General features: G+C 39.3%; 1 protein-coding gene across 3 annotated transcripts in view; it reads left to right on the top strand.

The window, feature by feature from the left end:
* The window catches only part of DGCR2 (DiGeorge syndrome critical region gene 2), a 48,867-nt gene that overhangs the window by 11,268 nt on the left and 12,843 nt on the right, over window positions 1-24,756 (top strand). For 2 of the 3 annotated variants that reach the window (XM_075718573.1, XM_075718571.1), the window contains exons 2-5: window positions 9,697-9,819; window positions 20,083-20,208; window positions 22,488-22,698; window positions 23,662-23,738. In XM_075718573.1, the coding sequence (XP_075574688.1) occupies window positions 9,697-9,819; window positions 20,083-20,208; window positions 22,488-22,698; window positions 23,662-23,738 (537 nt within the window). Of the gene's footprint in view, window positions 1-9,696; window positions 9,820-20,082; window positions 20,209-22,478; window positions 22,699-23,661; window positions 23,739-24,756 lie in introns of all 3 variants that reach the window. The other variant, XM_075718572.1, reaches the window with a different exon arrangement.

Raw genomic sequence — 24,756 nt, 5'->3', positions numbered from 1 at the left:
CTTTGGCTGAATGCCGGGTCTCTTGCACTGCCTTAGCTTTTTTTTTTTTTTTTAATTTTTTTTTTTTTTAATCCTTACTGGCATTGAGTCTGCCCTCCAGACAAAGAGCAGACAATGAATTGCAATGAATGACACTTGTGAGCAAGGAGAAACTGGGTCAGTTCCAAGCTCGTGCAGAGCGTAGGTATAATATCGATGAGAGGGGATGAGGGGAAGGAGACTGCCAGCATTCCTTACCGTGCTGTCAAACCTTCTGATGGATGTTGGGGCCATCTAGCATAATTTACTGTGACAGAACACTGAGTAATACAGAATGTTCATTAGAGTTATTCATTAAGGATTTACAGTTTTCAGCTGGAATGCTGTCACAATTTTAATTACTTCATAAAATTGCACGCTGAGGTCATGCAGAAAGTGCCGTTGCCTCTAACATGTATTATTTATTTATTTTTTTGAACTGATGCGTTTCTACCAAATGGGATTATAATTCCAGAATCTCTAATTTTTCAGGAGCTGGAATTAAGTCTGAGAATAGGTGTGGGTTGTGTTTGGCCCTGTGCATAGCACAGGGCCCTTTTGATTTCCTGGGCTCTGCCATTGTGCTTTCATACCCTCCTGCACACACTCTGGTCATGACGAATGAAAACAACCTGACCTAAGGATTGTGCTTAGGCACATTTTCAGTAGCACAGATGAATGGCTGAGCATTGTATCTAATGTGGAACTGAACGTGAAGATTAGAGTTCTCTGTTCTTCTGTAGGCTTTTAATTTGAAGAACAGTAAACAGAACCAATTTTATTGAGAAACCTTTAATAAACTTAATCTATGGAATGGATAATTGTCTGATGGTGACTCATGAGCTTAACAAATAGTTTTCTTCACTGAAAATAAGGTGGTGGTATCATAGTGTGTTTTTCTCCTACTGTGGCTTTGCTATGTGCTCACTCTGGTACACTGAATGCAGCGGTGGGTGGGGTAAGGATAAATCTAAAAACAGGTAATGGAAGTAAAATTCACCAGGTGACATAAAGAAACTCGCTGGGAGATGAATGGATAGTGAAACTTTCTCCGTGATCTGGAGCTGAGGGGAAATACCACTTGGGTACGGCTTCACTTGCCTGAGAGCAGAGCCTTTGCGTGGGATCAGTGATACCTCAGAGACAAGTTAAAAACAAGAAAACCCATTCAAAGACTGTGTCAGAACATCCTCAAGTTTGTAGTCAGCTTCTCTGTCACTGAAGACACTTTGTTCAGCAACAGACTTCTGGCCACCAGGAGCAGAGGCTGGGCAGGACTGCTGTGCTGTTTACAAGCTGGCAGATTGTCAGCAGTTTTGTGTGAGGTATGGTACCTGCTCCGGTGAACTTCAGCAGTGGACTCGAGAGAAGTCTAAGTTAAGAAAACTGCTTTTCGAGTGCAGAGGACTAGCTTACGGACAGTTTTTTCACATCTCTGCTGAGGATTAAATTCAGAGTACCATTGCAGTATTGTTGTATTTGAAATACTAAGAATATTTCAAAGTTTCTGTTACTTCAGTAAATATAAGTCTAGAGAAATATTGGTTATGCTATGCTTCCTCTTGAGCATAAATATTAGATATGGAGCTGATGATTAGGGTGTGGTGTTTCTTTTGTTGTTTTGTTTCTGATGCTTGTTTGCAGGCATTTATAGAGCATTGATACAGAGTAAAATCTTCAGGAGCTAAGGACTTTAGGGGGTTAGGCTTCTTGCTGAAGACGCTAGGATCTGATCATGCTTGTACAATTTAGCATGTGGCAGGATATATAGATATAGTGATTTAAGAAAAAAAATTTCAATTTTAGTAAACTTAAATGTGTTAAAATACAAAACAGTAGTGCAACATACAGGTACAGGTCTCAAGTATGTAAGTTTGGTATTGTAAAATATAAGAAAGACCTGTTGGACAAGTTAAAATCTGAATAAGAAGAGTTACTGGCCTAAGCACCTGTAGTTAGAGTTTTTGTTGATGCTTAATCAGCTTTTGATAGCTGTAATTGCCTCTTGAAATCTGAACAGAATATTTTCTTACAGGTTGGTTCATCTGGTCTGGGACAATGCGTGACTTACACTGAGAAAGCAGGAGGAGTTTTTGTTTTCTGTTTTCCTTCAGTCTGTAAATAAAAATGATGCCAGAGGATCTACCGGATCCAGTCTTGAGAAATGTGACCAAAATAAGTGAAGTACATGTGAGGTACACACAAAACTGCCATTGTTTGTTAAAAGCTTACGTACAAAACCAAATCACGTACTTCAAGCTTATCTTTTCCAACATATGCATTTCAGTTAGAGTAATAGCTTATAATTGAAATAACATGAAATGCTGGGTTTGTGCATTTAATCAAATTTCAATTTCCGTAGAAATGAAGCTTAGCAGACAAGAACAAACAATTAGCGTAGCAAATGAAAAGCAGCATTTCTTTCTATTAAAAACGAAAATAGATTCAAATCTATACTACCTATGTAAATGCTAAAACCTAACGTGCATCCATAGTCTTAGTTACTAAAAGAATATCTTAATGTATCAGACTTTACTGACTGGTGAATCTCTTTTATTAAAGAGAAATTAAGTCATTGCAAGCAGAAGAACCCAAACTTTCACAATCAGTGATTGCAGTTCACTGAATTTAATCTTTGTATCAAAGTACTCTCCTGAATTGAGACTTACATTTCTGAGGCTTTCGTTGAGAGCTCTGGCTCCTCATCTGTATAGGTTCATGCATTTACCCACCTCTTAAATTGTGAATTGATGAGGCATTGAGTTTTTTTGTTTATGTATCAGAGTTAAGAACACATGGTTTAAAAGTAAGGGGAATCTTCTGTCTGTCAGGGATACGTTTCTACCTTAGAAGAGATTGGGCTTTCTAGTCTTCTTTTTTCCCCTGGTTCCTGTAGCGGTGAACTTCAGTGTCTTGGAAATACAAGGCTGAAGTTTCGATTTTTTTGAAAACTTTGATGTGCTCACCTAATGCTTTACAGGAGATGTTTATTATACCTCAGGTGTAAGAGTCAGGGCCTCTGGCATTTTTATTGGATGTAGTATTTCTTCGGGCTGAGTTCCTTTTATATCTCTGTCTTGAATTAAGGGAGGATAAATAATCCTGGGAAGGCAGTATCAAAGCATTCTCATTCACTCACCAGCTTATCTTTGCAGATGTGTTTTGATGAGTAAATAGTGCTTTAGATAGGTGCTTTTTTGACGAGAGGTGCTTTTTTGAGGTTCATGAGCAGTTGGCTTCTGTCACTTGGCAGAAATTTTTACAGCTTGCTGTTTTTTGCCTGTTTGTGAGAGCTATTTCCACTCCTGCTGCTTCCTTTATCCCTGTGCTGGTGTGGCCTGGTACAGGTCTTTATGGGTCAGAGCTGTGACTCTGGTCAGTAATCAAGGCTTTTCCTACGGTATGGAGGTAAAGGTCCCAGCTCTGTTCACAGGGCAGCTTCTGGTAGCACAGGGCTGAAACTAGCTGTTCTGCCTCTGAGGGGATGTGTGGAATCCCAGCATATCAGAAAACGTCTTCTATTGGAGCTAATATTTAAAAAAATAAATTAAACACATTAGTAGATGTTCTAGCTTCATTGGCAGGCAACTATTATGAGGCTCCAGTTCCACATTTATTGATACTGGATCTGTACCACTATATTTCTGCTGAATTAGTTGGAGCATGTGATCTTTCTGGTTGCAGGGGGACAAACCGCAGCTGATCTGACTTAGAATTAATGTGGATAGACAATAGCTTCATTTGATCTGAAGCTTGCTGTTTCAAAGCCAACTCATCAAATTTATTCAGAAAACTGAACTAGCAAGGTGAACTTGTACTGAATCAACACTTTCTCTCATGTGTCTATTACAGTCTTGACTTGCTATTGGAAGCTCTAAAATGAGACTTAATGTGTTGAAAAGTCATCTCGGATCCTGGATATAGATCCTCTCCACCTTTCTTTCAAATAAAATAATTATTTTGAGTAACTAATTATCCCTTATCTCTTGCATAAAAAAGAGGAAGATGAATAAGAAATTAGTGCCAGTTTGAATGCAATTAGGAGGTGTCCTAGTCCAAACGCATTTCTGAAAGACTTAAAATGAAGCAGAAAATACAGGTTGCAGATAGTGTAATGCCCAGGGCAGCACGCTGACCAAGTGTGCATCTGCTGCTGGAAGGATGCACTGTGACTTCCCAGCACTCAGGCTCCAGAAGGAAAACATTCTCAATTACATGGAAAGATTATATGAGATGATTAAACCTGAAAGGGCTTCCGGTATCACTTTATAATGGCAAAGGGGTGTTTGTTTTATGAAACATGTGAAGCTGGGTGGGTGGGTATTTTATTCATCTGTCATGAAGTCCTTCCTATGGATAATGCTTGTTGTAAATGTCTATTTTGAGTACTTAGCAGAAAATCTGGAAATTAGCATGCTGTAAAGAAAATTTTAAAAGCTAATTGAGCCCTATGTTGAAATACATGATGAGTGCTGTGAAACACCTGGCATTCAACATGTAATTGGGAAAAATCTTTGGAACAAAAGCTTTCTACAAGAGTGTGAGCAACCACCTTGAAAACATAGTTTTTTCCTGTATGAAACCTAGGCTTTTCTATTAGTCAAAAATCTTGTGTGTTTTGTCACTGACAAACTTAGAAAAATAATGTTCGGTAGCTAAAGGAGATGAAGACTTCTTGTCTGTATGGCACTGTTTAAATTTATTTAGTCTTGCCTGTTATTTCTGGTGTTTGATTAATTAAGTTTCCAACTGTTTTGTAAGTTTTCTTTTAAATTTCAAATTACAGGTCCACGACTAGCTTTGGCAAGACTTCTTTCAGGTGAGTGACTCATGGGCAGGTTATATTATCTAATAATGCGTCAGAACAAATTGGTATTGGGTTTTTTGGCCTTCACTCGACAGCAGGTTTTATCTTGGGTTATATATTAAGCTTGTAGAACTGATACGTGGTTTGAACATTATTTCAATTTTTCTTCTCCTCTTCATATAAAAAGTTAAGGAGTTTCTTGCTCCCTCTGGCTAATTTGTAGCTCTTAATAAACTGTTGCTAGAGAGAACAGGTGAAGTGTTACCAGAGAATACATTGTTATTAATTGTCCATATTTCTGAAAGACAAATGTTTGTTTAGGTAGGTAGGCATGTGCTGGTGAACCGGCAGGTTGCTTGTGTTCTAGGGAAGAAACACCGTGTTGTCATGAAAGCATGGAAGCGCAGACTCGTAGGCTAATCTTACCTGTAGCCTTTGGCAAGCTATGTATTTTTTCAGTACTCCATTGTAACCACTGGCAGAAGGATGCAGTGGTTGGCAAGATTGTTGAGGGTTAACACTGTAGAAGTGCTTTGAGACGATAAAGTGAAGAGACTGTGTAATGACACCTTGCTGCTTGAAGTGTTTTCATGTTCTGACACTGCTTGAACTTCGTGATGTTTTGCAAGTTTATATTGTGTATAGTGCAAAAACTACAATTGCTGCTATTTCCAGTGTTTTATGTGCCTCCCTTCTTCCCAGCAAATGCCAGATGAATTTAATTGCTCTAAAATGAGATTGCAGTGTACTAAATTTTGTGCTGTAGCATAGCGAAGACTGCATCTGATCCTTAACATAAAAGACTTCTTTTTCTTTCAGAATTTCATATGTGAATCATAATACTGCTGACGTAACTCATTACATCGTACGTGAATGCTGGAGATGGTTGCATTTCCATTTTTTCACTTCTAAGCAGTTGTTGATGCCATTAGCTAACGTTGTATCGGTGCCTCTGCTGCAACAGCTGCTTGCTTGCTTATAGCTGAACTCGTGCCATTACGTGTTTTCTAACAATATTGAAAATACGAAATAATTCTGCTCTAACAGCTGGTGGAAAATAAGTGTTTTTAGTGCTGCTAGGAGGTGATAGTTTAAGATACTTTTCTCATCCTTTCTTGCTGTGAATTACCATCGATAGCTATGAACAGTGTGGGATATCTGACTTTAGGGACAGAAGTGGTACTGGTATTTTTGAAACCTTGCTATTCTTTTGAAGAACTGGAAATCTTGTATGGGTGAAGAGACAGTTCTTAATTACCACGCTTCTCAAAAGTACAAAGTCTGAGCGTGTGTTACACTTAGTACGTAATCACATTTCAGGAAAGATGGATGATTACATTGTGTTGTACTGTTGTTTGCTACTGCTCATATGTCTTCAGAGCTGCACATGAATCCTGTTCTGCTGGCAGCATGACTCGCCTTTTCTGCAGTAAAGAAATAGGCTTGAAATGTCTTCATTTTTCTGCTGTTTTGACTTAAAAATAGGCTACTGAAATGAAATGCTTGACAGGGTTGTGGAGACTAGCACCTATCCTGTGCATCCTCGCCTCTCCCAGATTTCTCCTGTTCCTTGGCCGAGTATCCCCCATGTTCATTATGGGCTTTCATCTATTTTCATGTCTGTATTTTACCTTTGAAGGCTCCTGCCCTGGCTAGCTGTTGTGTTCTGCTGTGGGAGTCTTGAGCCTGGTGCACCAGTCCATGTGGGGCGCACGGGGCCGAGGGGATGGTGTCGGCAGGTGGCCCTTGCCCTTGGCTGGGTGCTGCAGGGCAGGGCTGTGCTGTGCTGCTGTATGCCGCCCACTGCTCTCTCTTGTCCAGATGACAGCCCGCCAGTATGCATCTGGTGAGGCCTTAGTAGAAATCTGTATTCCATCAGTGGCAGGGGGTTTCCAAAACAGCTGATCTTAAGCATCAGTTCTCAAAGAGTCCATTGGGTATGTCCAAACCCACCCTGAGCACAAGTGAGAAAGGCAGTTAGATTTTTCTCAGATGATTGCATCTTGTTTCTCTTTGTGCTAAACCACAACAGGCAGCATGTGGAAGCAAAACAATTAAGATGAAACTCTTCCAGAAACTGCACGATGATTTAGGTAGTTCAGTAATGCGTGGGGATACGGGCCCTGGGTTAGGATGGCTCAGGAGGTGTTACTGGCAGCGTTTGCAGAATATGGGCATTTTCATTTCACAGTAAGTCTTTTGGTGTCACTTTTTTCCCTTCTGCAATAAAATTGCATAGCAGTTCGTGTTCCTTGGTCTGAAATAATTAGTGCACCTGATATAGCATGGTTTCCATTGGGAGCAATTGCTCAGCTGGTTTGAGTGGTGTTTTAATAGAAATGTTTTGTACTATTCCATGTGTCCACATTCTTCAGAGAGGAGTGTCTGTAATACAGGAAGTAATGACATCATGGCATGTAACTGGCATTTTTTTTAATGCCCATAATATTGGGATGGAGTCATCCTTTTATCTGAACCAGTCATATGTAATTGTACATAAAATAGTAATAGCATGTATGAAATTGTAGAGAGACAAAAGCGTTCTTTACTGGTTTTACATCGTTTTCCCATGTGCATGTTGGCTTGTGCTTTCCTGGTGGATGCTGCCTGTGAAACCAGAGGGCTGCAGAGTAGCTTTCTTCACAGGGTGTGCGCGTGACTTCCATTAAAATAAAGCAGTAAAAAATTGTTTATTTAAAGTACTGAATTTTGAATTGGATTTTGCCATAACTGCAGGTGGATGCAATGAAAACCTGGAGCTGGGCTGAGGACAGTCTTTCACGTGTTAAAATATCTACCACAGGCTCCAGTGTAAATTCTGTGCTTGAAACTGTGATAGTAGAACTTTCTAAGAAACCTCCCACTGCGTGCTGACATAGCATGAAAGTGGTGAAAGAAGCTAGAGTGATTTACTGAAGAGTTGACTCTTCTCTGTGAACTTGAAATTGGAATAGTTTTAATTTCAGCTTGAGGTTTTGTGTTTGTTTTGGTGTTTGTTTCCACACCCACACCACACCCCCCCCAAAGATACATTTTATATTTTTTTTCTCTTGCTATATTGGGCAAGTGAATCTTAACCTTTTATTCCCCCTTTCCCTCTTTGGACTAAATAAATTACTTAAGTTATAGTTGGGGGGGGGGGGGGGGATCATTATGACGTAAGCTGGTAGATTTGGCTTGGTGTGGTGATTTTTTTTTTTTTTTTTTTTTTACATTTCTCCCTGTGCTCATTCACTGTTAGCTGTTTGGACTGAGGAAAACTCTAAATGGGTGAGAATACTCATGTCTAGCTGTAAGGTCTGTTGTTGCCATCAGTAGTCTGGCAGGTCTGTGTGAGTTCTTAGCCATTTTGTGACCTGAATGTTTGCTCTGAGTAGGTGGTTGCTAAGACAATGTGCCTACTTTTTCAAGAAGAACTTATTTTTCAAGAAGAACAGGTCTGTGCTTTGAAGAGAAACCAGTACTAGAAATTATTTCAGTCTAATACCAAATCAGAAGCCTGTTATCAATATCCTATACCAATTACTAGGTGTACAGGTACAGCTTTTATTGAGAGTGCATGATGACTGGTTTTATTACGGCTGGTCATGTTGCCTGAACACTTAAATGTGACCTCTGTCTTGATTTAGTTTAGACGTGTGTTTTAAGATGGTAACAACTGCAATTACAGCTCTCTTCTTAGGTTGTAAATGGTGGATGAGCGAATATATACCTGTATTTTAAATTTTCTTTTAGAGGTTTCTCCCTGCAAAACAGTTACCTACTTGATTCTTTCAAAATCAGGGATGAGTGTGTTTTACTTAAAACACCCCTTTTTTTTTTTTTTTATTTTATTTTATTTTAAAAAGGTGCTTGTTCTCCAGACATAGCTTACCTGGGATTATTGTAACTCGCTGAGAGGAAAACGTGCTAAATTTTTCAAAACCATTGGTTGGCAAATTGACAGCCACCATCCAGAAGAAAGATGAACGGTGATAGTCTGGTGCGAAAGTGAGCCTATGGATGCTAGTGGCGACTTGTAGACCTGCCATCTGTAAACAAGCTTAGAATTGTTCACTTGTGTAGACAGATATGCCCCCCCCTCCCCCTGCAAAATGTTTTGAGGGACACAAAATGAAGCTGAATTACTAGGTTCTGGCATTTGATAGATGGAATTGTTATAAAAAAGCTTTGAAAAAAAATTGTACTTTTTATAATGCTAATTAGGTGTGACAGTATAGTGATGGTAAGTAGGCAGTACTCTTGCAGAAGTGGGAACTACATGTTTGCAGATATTGACAGTTTCTTGTAAAGGATGTATTTGTATGGAGAAATTCTACAAAAGAGCTTAAGCTAGAAAGTGAAAACAAGTTCATGGATATAGAAATTGTTTTACAAATAGTTCTATGAAATGGGTCTAAATCAGGCTGGAATTTGCGCAAGTCTAGTGGGTCCTGGCATACATAGTGATTGGAATGGAAATAGGATTCTGAATTTATTGCATAATCTAGCACTTAACTGCTGTAGTGTATTTTTGCTGAACTTTGGTTCTGAGAAAAGTGAACAAGTAGTCCTCAGCCCCTCAAGAAGTAAATGGGTAACGCTATGGTGATAGCTGTTCACATGGTATCTTTATCAGGAAGTTTTTACTATGGATGTCCGAGAGAATTATTTACCAGGTGCTGGAAGCCAGCCCTCCAGTCTAAAACCACAAACATGCAGTTTAAAACACGGAAGCGATCTGAAATGAAGCAGTTTTTAACAGGCTGAGTTATCCAGAGGTTTTGTCCATTACGCTTCAGTGATACGTTACATGATGGATAATTAATGTATGTATAGACTTGCAAGAATAAATAACACTTCAAACAAAGCACAACTTTATTCTTTCCTAGAGCTCCGCTGCACCCCAGGGCAGTTTGCGTGTCGGAGTGGTACCATCCAGTGCATCCCTTCAAATTGGCAGTGTGATGGATGGCCCACCTGTGAGGACGAGAGTGATGAAGTTGACTGTCCAGGTAAGTAAAGCTGAGGAGACTGCTTATCCCAGTGTCAGCTTGTTTTGCAGAAGTACTTTGACTCTTTAAGATTGCTTGCTCATTTTTATTTGAAAGTGGAGATTGTTTGGTAGAACTGTACCCATTATTAACAAACTTCGATTTGGCTTCTCTTAATTTTATGCAACCAATGCTACAAACAGTTTTTTGCTTGTCTGAATTATCCTTCCATTCTTGCAGGCAAAGTAGGTATCCTGAAGATGAGGAGAGTTTGTAGTCTAAAAATGACAAGGGAAAAAATCATGTTGCCATTAAACCAAAATGCCACATAGGCCTGTGGTTAAATTTGGAATTACTGTTTTGGTTGTATATCACTCAAACTGTGCTGGGTGACGTTGTTGGACTTGAGTAGAGAGCTTGTTTTATTGCTCCCTGTTCTGATTATGCTTCTTGTGCTTAAGTGGAGAACTTTGTTCTGCCAGACAAGCTGGTATATTTACTCTTCATAAACTCCTGTGATCATATGCTTTCAGGAGCCTATCACCAGCAGTGGTTCTCTGCTAAAGCTACTGGATACTGAGCTGTCTTTAAAAAAGCAAGGAAACAAAAATTTTTGATTGTGAATGTATAATCACAGTTTTGAATATTTTCATTTGTTCTTCAAAAAACAGGCCAGTGCAACTCTTTTTCTGTGTGTCTTAAAAATGGACCTGTAATTTTTTTTTTTTTCTTTAAGAACAATGAAGCAGGAATCTGAAAGCATGAATTCAACTGTGGCAAAATTCAAAACTTTTGTCTCTACAGTGTGACTACCTTACATTCAAAAACTGTTTTAGGAAGTTCTTTGCCACTAAACTACTTAATTTGCTTGGGAGAGAATCACATGAACTTTGCAGCATCGTCATCACAGCATTCAGTCTGTCATTCTGAGTTTTGAGCTATTTTAGAGATGTGCTACAAAATGTTAACATCGGTATTGTATAGAAGCAAGCTCTTCTAAATATTCATATTTTCTAATGGAATTAGAGAAGTAAATCTAACACTCAAACTTTGAAACTGTGTTATAGTTAGCCACCTCCCCAGTGTGTGGCACACACAAATAATTAAAAGAATGTGCTCAGTGCTCTTTTTAGAAAGCTTTTGGCTAGTTTGAGTGTATCTACTTGCAGCATGGGGGGAAAAAGCTGTACGTAGTTTCTTGTGACATAGAAAATTAAACTGTGCCATTGATACTCTGTTTAAGGGTATTCTTTACAATGTGGATGTCCTAAAGAAAGATGATTTTATAGTTGTGCTGTTATTCTTCCTCCTTTTTAGCTAACTTTGGCCAAATGTGAAAAACTAGGGACCTAATAAAATTCTGGAGGTTAATGGAAGTCAACGGCTAGGGGAGACCAGAGTCATGTTAATGTTTGGATTTACTCAAAAAGCACTGAAGGCTTCACTTTTGGGAATATAGGAACATCCACATTCGTAGAAAACAGTTTTTTTATCTTCTCTTGTTGCCTAGTGTATTAGTCAGCAATTTAAGTTGTTGCATGGAGGGTGCAACAGGGTGATGTTGACAAAGAATGTTTGGTATATCTCTAGGAAGAGAATTTTATGAAAGTAACATTTCTCGGTAGATAGGCTCTGCTTTTGTGTTTGGGGTGTAGGTCTCACTGGACTGTCTGGCCTGACATGGTGAGAAGACCTTTAAGTTAAGAAATTAAAGGAGATATGTGGGAGAGACTTGATTCAGCGCCACGCCTGTACACAGGAAGAGGAGAATAACATACATAAAGAATACTAGAGGGGAAAATGATGGGCAGCATAGAGAAGGAAAGTATTCCACTTGATGAGAAGAGTAATTGGATAAGTAATTGGTTTAAAGGCTGTGCTCAGGAAAGCAGCCAGAAAGCTGGGTGTGGCATTTATGAAAGAACTGAGTTATTTGCACAGTAATGCAAGGAGTGTAGCCAGTAAACGAGAGGAACAAGAACTACTGGTGTCAGATGTAAAAACTATTACACTTGTAACAAAAAATTGGTGGGATAGTGTTGTGACCTGAAATGAGTGTTGAAGGGCATGTGTTACTCAGAACTGTCAAGAATAAGGACAGGTTGGTGTGCGTGTGAATGGTGTGCTGGAGTATAAAAGGGAATAGCATCAATGAAAGTAAATCTGAGGCCAGAATAAGTTTGGAAGGGCACGGTTTTCTTATGTTGGTGAAAGCAATACATATGTGGTCAGTCATGGGAGAGACTAAGTCCTGGGACATTGATTGGGGAGCTAATGCTACTAATAATAGTAGCACATAGTCATACTTAGGAGTGATAACTTTCTTCTTTGGCCACTGAATTAACAAGAAATGATGCAGCTTTAAATTTAGAAAATACCTTTGGATTTAGATGAGCAATTGTGAGATGATTCAGCTAAATTTAAATAGTTTTTTAATTAAGGTTCTTAATTTCAATAAAGGCAGACTGAACACTAAAAGAACTAGTTTGTGAAGCCACCTGGACTTGTGAAACTTGGAGAATTAAAATATCTTTAAATTAAAAGGTATGAAATCTCTCTGAAGGATTAAAAGCTTGCAAGAAAGGGCTCAGAATATGGTTGGGAAGCTTGTTACTTTTCAGCCTTTGAGCTACTAATGGCACACTCCAACATGAGCAACTCGGAAAAGATCAATGGCAGTGAATTAGGGTTTTGTGGTGGTGATGAAGGTGTATTTCAGTGACTACTTAGTCATGTTGGTATTTTCAAAGGTTTAATGCAAAGCCATTGTAAGTTATTTGGCACTGTTGGTTTAGTTCACTTTTTTTAGGCCTGATTTCATTCATGTTAGTAACAAAGCTCCTATGAAAATAAGAGTGTTGTTAATTGATAAATTAGTTTGGTAATCATGTGTTGTCTGAAGTACAAGAAACACCCCAAACCCTAAGACTTTTTTGTTAGAATAATTTCTTCTGGCATTTTTTTTCAGAACACAGGTAGGTCAGACATTAACTCATTGACAATCTGAATAAGTGTATGAAATGTCTATTTTTGCTAGACCATATATTTCTCTGAAGATAGTCACCATAGTTGTTTTTGTTCGTACTGTCTCTTTTCAGAATGACCATTTTCCTTTAAAACATGGAATTCCTTTCAGTCCCAAACTTGCGATGTGTAAAGTGCTATTCCCCCTGCCCTTCCCACTAGTCATGCAAATGTTAGTGGAATCTGCAGCAGTGATTACCCTCAATTCATCTCTCTGGTAGACTAAAACTGTTGGCTGCTTGCTCTTGTAAGCATACTAAAAATTGCTGGGAGGGTTTATGTAGCATGTGCCTGCCACTCTTTTCTACTTAAGCAGTGGAGACTCATGAAATTTGTGTACTGTTCCATATCATCAGTAATTGATCCTAAAAATAGTTTATCCCAAAGTGGTCTATTCTGTGAAATGGTAGAAACAGACATTAAGATCTTAAACAGGGACTTTTACAAATGGGGATTTATTGTTTCTACTCCCTTCTTCTTACGGTTCTATACAAGTAATCAAAGTAGTAACATAACTTTTCCACCTTTATAAAAGTTCTGTATTTAAGCCCCGAAGAAGGAAGGGCTCTGCAGTTTGCCTTTTACTGCTCATTGGATTTCCAGCTTTTACCAGAATATCAGATCAGCTTCTCCAGATATCCTACCGTCTTTGCAGGTCTTCTGGTCAAAACTCATTTTCAGCAGTACGAGTGGAGTAGGGCTTAGTACAGCTCTGGCTATTTACCTGTGTTTTATTCTTATGCTACAGGCCTGATGTTTGTTTCTGCTACATGTGAACAGAGTATGGATGTCTTAAATTCCAGTGCCTTTCATAAATGCTATCCATACCAGTTTTTCAGCTGGCAGTTATATTGGTGATCATTCTGTTTCCTTCCTTCCTTCCTTCATTTATTTATTTTTTAAAAAATGGAATTCTTCAATTCTTCCCAGGAACAAGTGATTAGATTGTGCTGTCAGCTGTCCTTGGGCTTCTCCCAGCATCTGAATTTGAAAACCTTCAGCATGCCCTGTAGTACACACCCTTGCCTAATGCCACAGTCTTCCTTTATTAACTATTTCTCAGTACTGTTTTCTAGACCTGCTTGGTCAGAAGCAAGAACACTGGAAAGTTTCAGCAAGCTGAATTCTTAGGGTCCGCCCCCCCCACCTCCCTGCCCCGAGCCTGAGGCCACAGGCAGCACTGGACAGCTGGCCATCCTGGTGGCAGTGGTCCTGGGGCAGCCATTGCAAGCAGTGGCTAGCAGTAGTATGAGCTGCCCTGCAGTGCCGTGGTGAACAGTACAGTTTTATATGTTTTTATGTTGAGATTGTGACCCTAATTTCATACAGAAGCAATCTTAGAATCATAGAATTGTTTAGGTTGGGAAAGACCTTTAAGATCATCCAGTCCAACCATTAACCTAACACTACCAAGTCCACCACTAAACCAATTAAGGGTAGAGTAATAATTAATTTCATATTTCCTGGCTTGCTAGGAAGCTAACTGTAAATGCTGATCTTGACAATGTTGTCTTGTATGCTGTTCTTAAGGACTTCCACAGATACTGTATCATGAAGAAATGTGCAGACTTGGAGGTCACTTGCCCCAGCACATATGCACTATATCATCTTTGAGTCTGCAAGGTCTCCTTTGTGGAGCCAGCTGAAGGTATGGGCAGTAACTGTCAAAGCAGCAGCTGCAGCACACTGTTTTGCAGTGATCATAAATAGCTTTGTGTTTTGTTTTGTCAAGGATATTGTGTTTGGTTGAAGTGACTGACATCTGTGCACTTTTTGGTACATCTCCTTTTTTAAAGGTAGATAATAATGATAAAAACCTCTGATCATTTCCACGCCTTTTCTGAGCCCTTGCTGAACTCTTGTATGATGCATCCTTTTTACTACTTCATGGTGTTTAAATTGTAAGCTCTTTACTGTCAATCTATTACTTTGAGTAGTGTTCAGCACAGCAGGATGCTGTTCTTGGTTGGCATTTATTTCCTAGCATAATACAATTGATAATGCAAAGCATGGAGCTGCTTGATCTGAGAAGAATCACTCCTCTCTGGGGACTTCTGAACGGTATTTCCAAATCTTTAGGCACAAAACTGGATTTAATCCCAGTGTTCTTTCACCTCTCAAATTACCAGATGGAATGAAAAGCTTTCTAAGCTTTTAGTAGGTAATATGCTGGACAGTAAATTTGAAGATTAGGGGACAAGGCAGCTTTTTATGTAAATTTTGAGAATCTCTGTGTTTAAACAGGAGCAACTCAAATCTTGGAACAAATAAGATATGACAAGACCTGGTTGCTTCACAGACAGTTTAATTTTGACATAATTTTACATAGTACATCCATCCTTGTGAAGGGTTTGGCTTGAGTGGCTTGTCATCTGTGACACAGTAACTCTGGAAACTAGTTCAACTCCTCAAAATCCAGTATTCGCCCCTATATGAGCCCTGTCCCTACAAGGACCTCTCTATGTTACAGTCAGTGTCTTCTGTCTGCCCGCCCTTTTTTTTGGTGCGAAGCAGACCTTGGCATGTGTGGCAGATTGCAGTTTCTCTTCTAGCTCCTCCGAACACAGTTTTCCATTTGGCGTTATGTTTGTTCCCCCATGCAGTGCTGCTCGGCACGCGTATGTTCTAGCTTGTTCCCATCTCAGCTGGTGCCAGCTCTCACTTTTGTGTGGTCTCAGCTCCTTGGCTCACGTTTCATTTGCACTACTTGGCTTTTTGCTTCCTTTTACTTGGTTCTAATGATGGAGGCACTGGGAGGGACGAAAAAAGAGCTTTCTGCTCTGCTTGTGTGCTTGGCTTCCCCTAATGAGACACGACATGCAAAGAAAGCGTCACTGAGATCCTGTGGATAAATGCTGCAGAGTAATCTCCATGGATGTACGCAGAAGAGCATGGACAATGTAACTGTGAATTCCTTCCAGCCTCTATGGGCAAGCTCATATTTCAGACTTAAATTTGACTGCATTTGTCCCCTCATTTTTTCTGTCCCCCCAACAGCAACAGCAAAACCTATATGCGTGAAACAAAGCTCTTCCTGTGAGTTAGCAGGGCTGTGTTTTGCAGGCTGCAGTGACAGCACTTGTTCAACAAAAAGGTAGTTAGAAATGTAAGCAAAATGTCTTCCCCTTCCAATCTCTCAATTTTTGTTCTGAACAATTGTTTAACTGTTTTCATTCAGATCTGAAAAAGTTTACCAATAGAAAATGTAGTAGGAGCCATCCAGCATGGCAAACTTCCATTCTGAATTGGTAGCATGAAGTTTTAAACAACTGAAAATAGTCACAGAATCAGCATTGTTGGGCAACTTACTTGATGTATAGCACTATACTTAAACTGTAATCGTGCTAGAGTAAATTAGATAGCAACTGTAAATTGGAAGGATCTGGGTGAATACTAATTATGACTTGATCCATTTGGAAACAGATTGGAGGATGCTCGTGTCCACCACTCCGTAGCATTTGAGGGGAGGAAAAAAATTGCGCCCCATGAATTTTTCCTTGAACCCATTTTTCCCTTTTCCCCACCAGCTAACAAGCAAATTAAATTTCTGGTATAACTGCACGAAGCCAAAGGATCCAACAAAGTTGGATCGATGGGCCGAGGCCAGCTGTAACAGATTTAACAAGGCCAAGTGCCAGGTCCTGCACTTCGGTCACAACAACCCCATGCAACGCTACAGGCTTGGGGAAGAGTGGCTGGAAAGCTGCCTGGCTGAAAAGGATCTGGGGGTGTTGGTAGACAGCCGGCTGAACATGAGCCAGCAGTGTGCCCAGGTGGCCAAGGCGGCCAACAGTATCCTGGCTTGTATCAGGAATAGTGTGGCCAGCAGGAGCAGGGAAGTGATTGTCCCCCTGTACTCGGCGCTGGTGAGGCCGCACCTGGAATACTCTGTCTACTTTTGGGCCCCTCAATACAAGAAGGACATTGAGGTGCTGGAGCGTGTCCAGAGAAGGGCAACAAGGCTGGTGAAGGGTCTGGAGCACAGGCCTTATGAGGAGCGGCTGAGGGAACTGGGGTTGTTTAGCCTGGAGAAGAGGAGGCTGAGGGGGGACCTTATCGCTCTCTACAACTACCTGAAAGGAGGTTGTAGTGAGGTGGGTGTTGGTCTCTTCTCCCAAGTAGTTAGCGATAGGATGAGAGGAAATGGGCTCAAGCTGTGTCAGGGGAGGTTTAGGCTGGAAATTAGGAAAAATTTCTTCACGGAAAGGGTGGTGAAGCATTGGACCAGGCTGCCTAGAGAGGTGGTGGAGTCACCATCCCTGGAAGTGTTAAAAAAACGGGTACATGAGGCACTCTGGGACATGGTTGAGTCTAGTCTACCCTTGATTGGTTTAGTGTGGACTTGGTAGTGTAGGTTAATGGTTGGACTGGATGATCTTAAAGGTCTTTTCCAATGTACACGATTCTATGAAACAGAACTATCTGTCTTGGCTAGTAAAAATACTACTGTTGCTGTTATTGATTGTGGTTGTAGTATGTAGAAGAATAAAGGTTTTGGAAAATCCAAAATTTGATAGCTTTCAGAATATTAAGTATGCACATGAGCAATAAAAATGATGGCTTTTCCTTTCTGAAACACTCAAACATGGTTAGGTTGTGCCCGTAGTGCTCAGGTTGTTATCTTAAAGCTTAGTCCATGGCACTATTAATTTATTTTTAAAGATAAAAATATTTTTATAAAGGAAGCAGGAACAGCAAAGTACATAGAAAATTGTTCTGTAGAGTGTTGAAAAAGCACAATAGAAAAGCAGTCCAATTACACCTTTGCCACCAGAATCTGCAACGGCTTTTCATGGCAGTCAAGTGACTTAGAGGCTTGTTAGCATCTCTTTCTTTATTGCCCTGGAAAAACTTGTCATCATTGCTTTTCTCAGAGACCAAAAATTCAGGTCAAATGAAGCAATTTAGTTATTTGAAGAGCAGCAGTTTATTAAGCAGCTGATAGTGTTGGGCTTGAAGGAGAGGTGACTTGTGGTGGCTGCTTTCTGCCTCTTCAGTCCTGCCTGGTTTCAGCGGTGAGTCTGCTGACACAGGCAGATGCTGAGGAAGGAATGAGTGTCCTGCTTCCTGGGTGAGGACAGATTTAACTCACTTTGTGTGGGATCTGTGTTGCTATTTTTCAAAGCATCTGGCATAAATTCTGTCAATTTAAGATGTTAGCCCAAGTAACCCTTTCTTAACCTTGCATGTTAAAACCTGTGAACTTCTGTTTTATTCCCAGGGGAGGTAAATTGTTAAGTCCTGGTGGGCGTTCTGTTTAGCCGTGGAGGGTCAGCCATATGGTGTTGCATCTGCTCTCACTTCTGAAAGGGAACTAATTCTTTGTGTGTTTGGTTCTTACTGGTTCTTCGGGTTTAGTTGTTACCATTTAATGCCATGGGAAAATCAAGCTTCTCATGCTGAGCTCGGTTCATCTTTAATAAAGCATTCTACATTAGTTAGTGTTATTTTTAAAGTCTTACTCTAATTAAAGATTTGCTTTTTTAGTGTCTCAGTATCACTCTGAAGATCAAAGTGTAAATACTGCTACTGAACCATTAGGATTAAGAACAGTCAAATTCTAAAACTAAAAATAGATTGGCCTTTAAAGTAATAAAAAATAATCAGTGATCTTCACTGTCAAATTATTTTACCATTTTGTGTCCTTTGAAATGTACGCTAACTGAATTTCTTGGCACTAACTTCTTGCCTGTGATAAATAGCGTATTCTAATATTGAACAGTAGAATTACTACTTTATTCCTGTAAGGCCATGTGAGTGTGTTATGCACAGCCATTTCTTAATGGGTGATCTCAATAGACACGTAATTCCTAGGATAACATGATAATTAAATATCCCTTGCTTATCCCATTAACCCAGGGCAAACTCAGTATGCTAGAGCCAGATGAATGCAAAGCTACTCTGCTGTTCCTGGGCTCCAGCTAGTCTTTTTTTTTTTTTTTTTTTTTCCTTCTTCTTCTTCTTCTTTCTTTTTTGCTCATTGGTGCTAACATTTGGTCCAAGGAGTGCGTTGTTTGATGGTAGGTCTTCTGGAGGTCTTTTCTCCCCAGGTGATATACCAAACAGTCTCCAAGTCTGGGTTTAAATAATCATGAAATTGCTGTGGACCTCTTGTTTTTTAAAGTTATTGACATAGTTTTGAATATATTTCAAACAGATGTAGTTAAACCTGTTGAAGAAGACTGTGTAGCTTCTCTTTATTTGGGACCATGACTGGTTTATTTGGTTTAGCTAGGCTAAATAGAGCTAATCAGCTTTAAAGGAAAATAAGCTGATTTTTTAATATAGCAATGAATGTCTGCATAGCTCTTTGTGCTGGTTAAACTCTATTACCTTTAAGAACATCTAGAACTATTAAATAACATACTAGTGGATATTTCTAATGCTTACATTCTTGGGTCCTTAATTTTTCTCTTTTTAAGGTTAATCCCTTGTTTCCAGATTAATCTTTCTCAAAGGTTTCTCCCCACCACCGTGCCAGCCTTCCTACTTAGGATCTTGCTAGTTTTGCTGGCTATGGCTCATCCTGCCGTGTCTCCACCTGAACTGTGCACTCCTTATCTACTCCTCGTAGGCATGTGGAGCCTCCCAGCCCCTTTTCTGGAATAACGTCTTCACTGTGTTCTTCCTAAATTACTGAATCCAGTTGTCACATATACCTGTTAGAAGCCCTGACACTGAGATGAGGGTGTGTATGGTTTTTGTTTCAGAAATAATGAACTAACATTTCCTTTAGAAGCTTGAGAGTGAATGAAAACCCCTGTTCTTCTGGCTGAAGATAGGTTTCCTTTCCTGGCTTTAATTTTGTCCTAGATCTCAGAGAATGTGTTGGAAAATGTATTGGAGGAGTTGTCTTATATCCTTGAACACACAACAGAGAAACGAAGCAGCTGGAGAGTGGGTAGTCCTGTAAACAGGAACAGATAAAATGCACTGGGGATGATGCATTTGCTGCAGCAATTGAAATGACAAGTGTCGAGTCTTGTGTACAACTGCAGGCTGTTGAGAATCTGCCAAAATATCTAGCTTACTCTGCAAGACTCATGTAATGGCATGTTGGTTCTTTTCAATTGTAAGTATTTTGGTTTTGTACCATGTAAAATGGCCAAGCTGTTATTGCAGGGATCTACCATCTTGGTTTACCTGACTATGTTACTTATCATATATGTCTTGAATTAAAACCCAGAGAAAGTTTAATAAAATGAAATCTGTCTTTGCTTGCATCTTTCACCAGTACTGACTATTGCTTCTGGTCCCCAGGCTTGACAGGGGACCAGCGAACTTACCATGGGAAGGAGAATGTGGACTCCAGGCACAATCGAGGGAGAGGAGGAGAGACAACCCGCTTTCACACTGTCAATGTGGCACAGCCTGTCCGATTTAGCAGTAAGTTGCAGACTGGGAAATCTGGGCCATCTTTCTGCTAATTCATGTAGCAATTTAGGCTATTTTTTTTTTAAGGAGAAATTAATAGCTTTTTGACCAGATTTTATTTATGTGCAGCACTTTTTGAGGTTTTTGTACACTTCTTTTATATATGTCCCGTTATATTGCATAGTTTATATAGCAGGCCAATACATGCAAAGAATTCTAATTCCCTAGTAATCCTGGTTTTGTGAAACCCGAGTTGCAATTTTCTGTTATAACTCATTGCAATTACAGAAAACTTAAGCCTGTGGTTTAAGTGATGGTTTCAGCCTGCAGCAGGGGTGATAGTCTAGCCCTTGTCTCTTGGTGTGAGCTTGTGTGTAGGATTGTTCCCCTGGAGAGTGGGGGGAAACCAAAATTGATTGCTCTTGACTGAAGTAATTTTGAAGATGATCTTAAAGATGTTGCACTATTATTAGTTAGTTAAGTGCATCTCTGATGTTGTGAGTTTTGTATCCTTTTTAATAGGAAAAATATTCTTTAGGGAGTGAGAAACTTAAAGAAATTCTTCACTTGTTTCTCTGAAGACAAAGTCTGTCAAGGAAGTATGTAGCACTTGAATGGGTTTTGCCATGTTACTCCCATCAATCAGTCAGGAATCTTCAAAAATATCACTTCGATGTCATCCTACCCTCTCACCTGCAGCACTACTAGTGCCACTGCCGACATCCTAGTCCCAGCTTTATCTAAAGTGTTATAGATGTCCTGCAAGTGTCCTTCCCCTGATCATAGCGTGTAGTGACTGCTGCCTCTGAATCTCTCCAGGCCCAAAACATCTAAGTCTCCCCTGCTTTTTCCCTCTTATCTTGGTTCCCTCTTTGCTCCAGGGATCATCCAGTGCTTTGGGAATGTGAGACAGCACTGATTAGCCTTGGAGGGAGGGATGGGACAGGTTAGGAAGGGGACATAGGGGGGAAGACAGTATGGCAGTAATTGGGAACGATTGCTTTGGACTATGGTGATCTTCTGGAAAAAGACAAGTGATCAGCAAAATTAAAAATTCACCTTTTTGGGTTGGTTTTTTTGAGGACAGAAATGCTTATTGAAATAGGTATTTTGATTTGTCATGGATTCTGGTAGCTAAGTTATGTTAGTAAAATTTATAGAGGACAATAAAGCAATTTGGACAGCAATATCTAGTATGCTGTGCAGTCTGATTGATACTGTATTCTGTCCCATCTTAGTGATGTGAACAGTAGATCTTAAAAGACACCATATAAATGGAGAATAAGGAAAGATATTTAATTAAAGGGCTTCAAATCTAAGTTTGTATATTATCATTTCATGATAAAGATCACTGTTTCTGAAGAGAATAAAGAGGCTTGAGAACAGGAACTCTGTGAATGCATGCAATGAACATAAAACAGTTTGTGAATTTAAAGTTCCTGTCTTAGGTGTTGTGCAAAATTAATACTGTGAATGGAGGTGCTATAAAATTGTATTTCATGTCTGTTTTAAATTTCATCTGCCTGTCTCTGATTCTCTCTATTAGTTACCCATCACCCCCAAGGATGCCAGTCAAAAGTCCATGGGCCTGTTTCATCCAGAAGTGCCTCAAGGCTTTTTTTGTGTATGCCCTCAATTGAGAGTTAATTGAGGGAAAGCAGAGACAGCAGTTCATACCATCACCTTCTTACTTCCTAAAGATCCACTTTGCAGTGATGCTTTTCCAAAGCAAACAACAATTGCCCCAGGACCCCCATGGTCTTTAGTGATAGACTATGAGAGCAGGATTATGTGATTACTACTAAGACTGTTTGTAAAAGTAGGTTGAAAACTTCACAGCAAGTTGGATGTATTGATAACCACCTAATAGAAAGATAGAATCATTAAATTGGCCACCTCTGTTTTTTTCTTCCTGTTTCTTGCTGCCTGTTTTGACTTGGATTGATTGAACTGATTGGATTTATAAAGACCCGCAAGGAAATATCTTCCACAGTAGATCATCAGTCTTAATTAAAGACTTTAAAGGCTGTTATGGTACAATGAAACATTACTAGGAGTTGCATCTTTTTAAATACATTTAAAAAATTTTCCTTTATCAAAAGCTGTAGTAAAGTAAATCTGTGATCTGTAATGCATGCATCTCCTCCTGGTGAGGTGAAGTATACAGAGTATGTTGTGTGTACACATCCAAGTGATTATGCATTGCATTGTCATAAACTGACTAGGATGCATTATCTTGAAGATCCTAATTTGGGGGGAATGGTTTCCCTTCTATTCTTCATGTTTCCTAGGAAAGTGCCCAACAGGATGGCACCACTATGAGGGCACAGCCAGCTGTTATAGAGTGTATTTAAATGGGGAGAACTACTGGGACGCCGTGCAGACATGTCAGCGGGTGAACGGATCCCTTGCCACTTTCACTGCAGACCAGGAGCTAAGGTTTATCCTGGCACAGGAATGGGACTTGGAAGAAAAAACATTTGTAAGGAAGGACCAGCGTAGGTGAGTAGGAAAGAAAGGACAAAGATCCCGTATTACATGAGGGGGCGGTACAAATGCTGGTAGTTCAGTTTGCTTAAAAAATCTAATGGTAAATTGACTTCAGGTTAATGACCCAGTATGAGCATGCTGGTTGGCTGTTTGGCCGTGGTCATTTGTATTTTATGTTTTAATTAACATTAACAGATAGGCTACAATTCAGCAGTCGTTTTATCTTCAGGCTGTCTCAGCAACGTACTAGTATTCTTGAACTGCAACAGGGAAGATGGATTTTACAATGACTTACTGCTACACTACCTTGTATAGAAATAATTCTTTTAAGTTTTTCAACAGATTTTTTTTTTCTGTTAAGTACCAGTAGTTCTAACAAAGACTGTAAATTTGAGATAAAAATGAAGTAAAAAGCCATTTTGAGTTGCACAAACTATGTTCTGGTGGCTTCAGATATTTCATTCTGTTAGTTCACAACAAACATAATTCCTTTTTTTGCCTGTGGGTTTTTTGTCAGTCTCATGGGCTGCTATGGCAGATAGCCAGAGTGGTTCAGTAATGGTGCATCTGTGTCTCTGGAAAGTTAGATGGTTTGATCTGGAAAAGTCTGACATAAGTTGTGTATGTTTATAAAATATTTGACTTCTGCATGCTTTTGTGTGTTTTTGGGTTTGAGATACTGCAGTGCTGCTATAACAACAGAATAAGGTACTTATTATGAATAGAAATAAAAGACATTGGTGAGTTACCTTTTGTAAACATAGAAAACTATCAAATATTTTCCTCTATTCATCAACTGTAGTGTCTCTCTCTACATTGCCCATGTATGGGCTGAAATGTTAATGTCATCAGCATGTTTGGAAAGTTAGCTTTTAAGTAGAAAGACATTGGAAGGTTCTGTGTAATTTGTTTTAATTTGTTAGTATGTTTTTTGGCTTGTATCTTTACAATCTGACTTAATTTTTTTTTTTGTAGGTTCTGGGTTGGATATCAGTATGTGATCACCAATCGAAATCACTCTCTAGAAGGTCACTGGGAAGTAGCTTATAAAGGTAGACCTCTCAAATTATTACTTAGTTAAATGGCCCATGGAAACTTTTAAAGCATGAATATAATTTGCAAGAACAACATAACTTCTTTTGGTGGTAGCATTGAAATAGTGTAGGGGAACTACTTCGCTTTACAGTATCAAAACGGAAGAGTTTAATACTCGATATACGTCTTATTTTTTCAGTTAGAAGTTTTGTAGTTTTTCACATTGATGTTTTGTGGGAAGAATGTGGTTTTTGGTTTATTTGGTCTTTCCCCTTGATAAGGTGAGAAAAAGGAAACTACTCTGTAGTTCCTTGTTCTTTGTGGTGAGTGTCTGAATGAACTGCTGATTCCTGATTCTAGTATTTGCACAGACTAGTGTATGATATTTGGGGGTTTTAGCTTTTAAAAAATTGGTAGATTTTTATATACTTTTACCAAATCTTGAATTTTGCACAATTACTCAGATTTTTTTTCATTTTAAAGTACTTCAGATAGTTTACTTAAACCCAGATAAAATTTGCCTAATCCCAGAAATAAATCCCAGTTTATATGAGAAACTGAACATCAATCTGATAGGCATCACGGGCTGAACTTTTTCAGTTGCAAAACAAGCAGCTCCCTCTGCTGAAAATGCAAAGCTACGTTTCTATACCTTTTATTTTTAATTAATTCAGGGGATGGATTAGTTAATCTTAAAGTCATTATATGAACTCTTATGTGTGGAATTGAATGTCTAAATGCTGTACTGGTTTAGATAATGGAAAATTGAAAACAAAGAGGTTTTTTTAAGCATCAGCACTGTGAATTCCAGTGTAGGATTTGAAAACTAATCTGAATAGTTTTCTTCTCATACACAATTTTCAGTAATGGAAAATCTGGAAGGAAAACTGTCCATTAGGTACAGATACATAATTATGAACAGAATTTTGCTAAACGGTTGCATCTTGAAAAATACTTCCTTTGACACATGAGAAGTAGTAGAACCCTGCATAGTTTTCTGATGACAGTACTTGTTTACTGTGCTGCTATGCACAA

This window comes from Pelecanus crispus, chromosome 11 (assembly GCF_030463565.1).
Source record: "Pelecanus crispus isolate bPelCri1 chromosome 11, bPelCri1.pri, whole genome shotgun sequence".
Lineage (NCBI taxonomy): Eukaryota > Metazoa > Chordata > Aves > Pelecaniformes > Pelecanidae > Pelecanus > Pelecanus crispus.
This window is presented reverse-complemented; position numbering and strand designations above follow the sequence as displayed.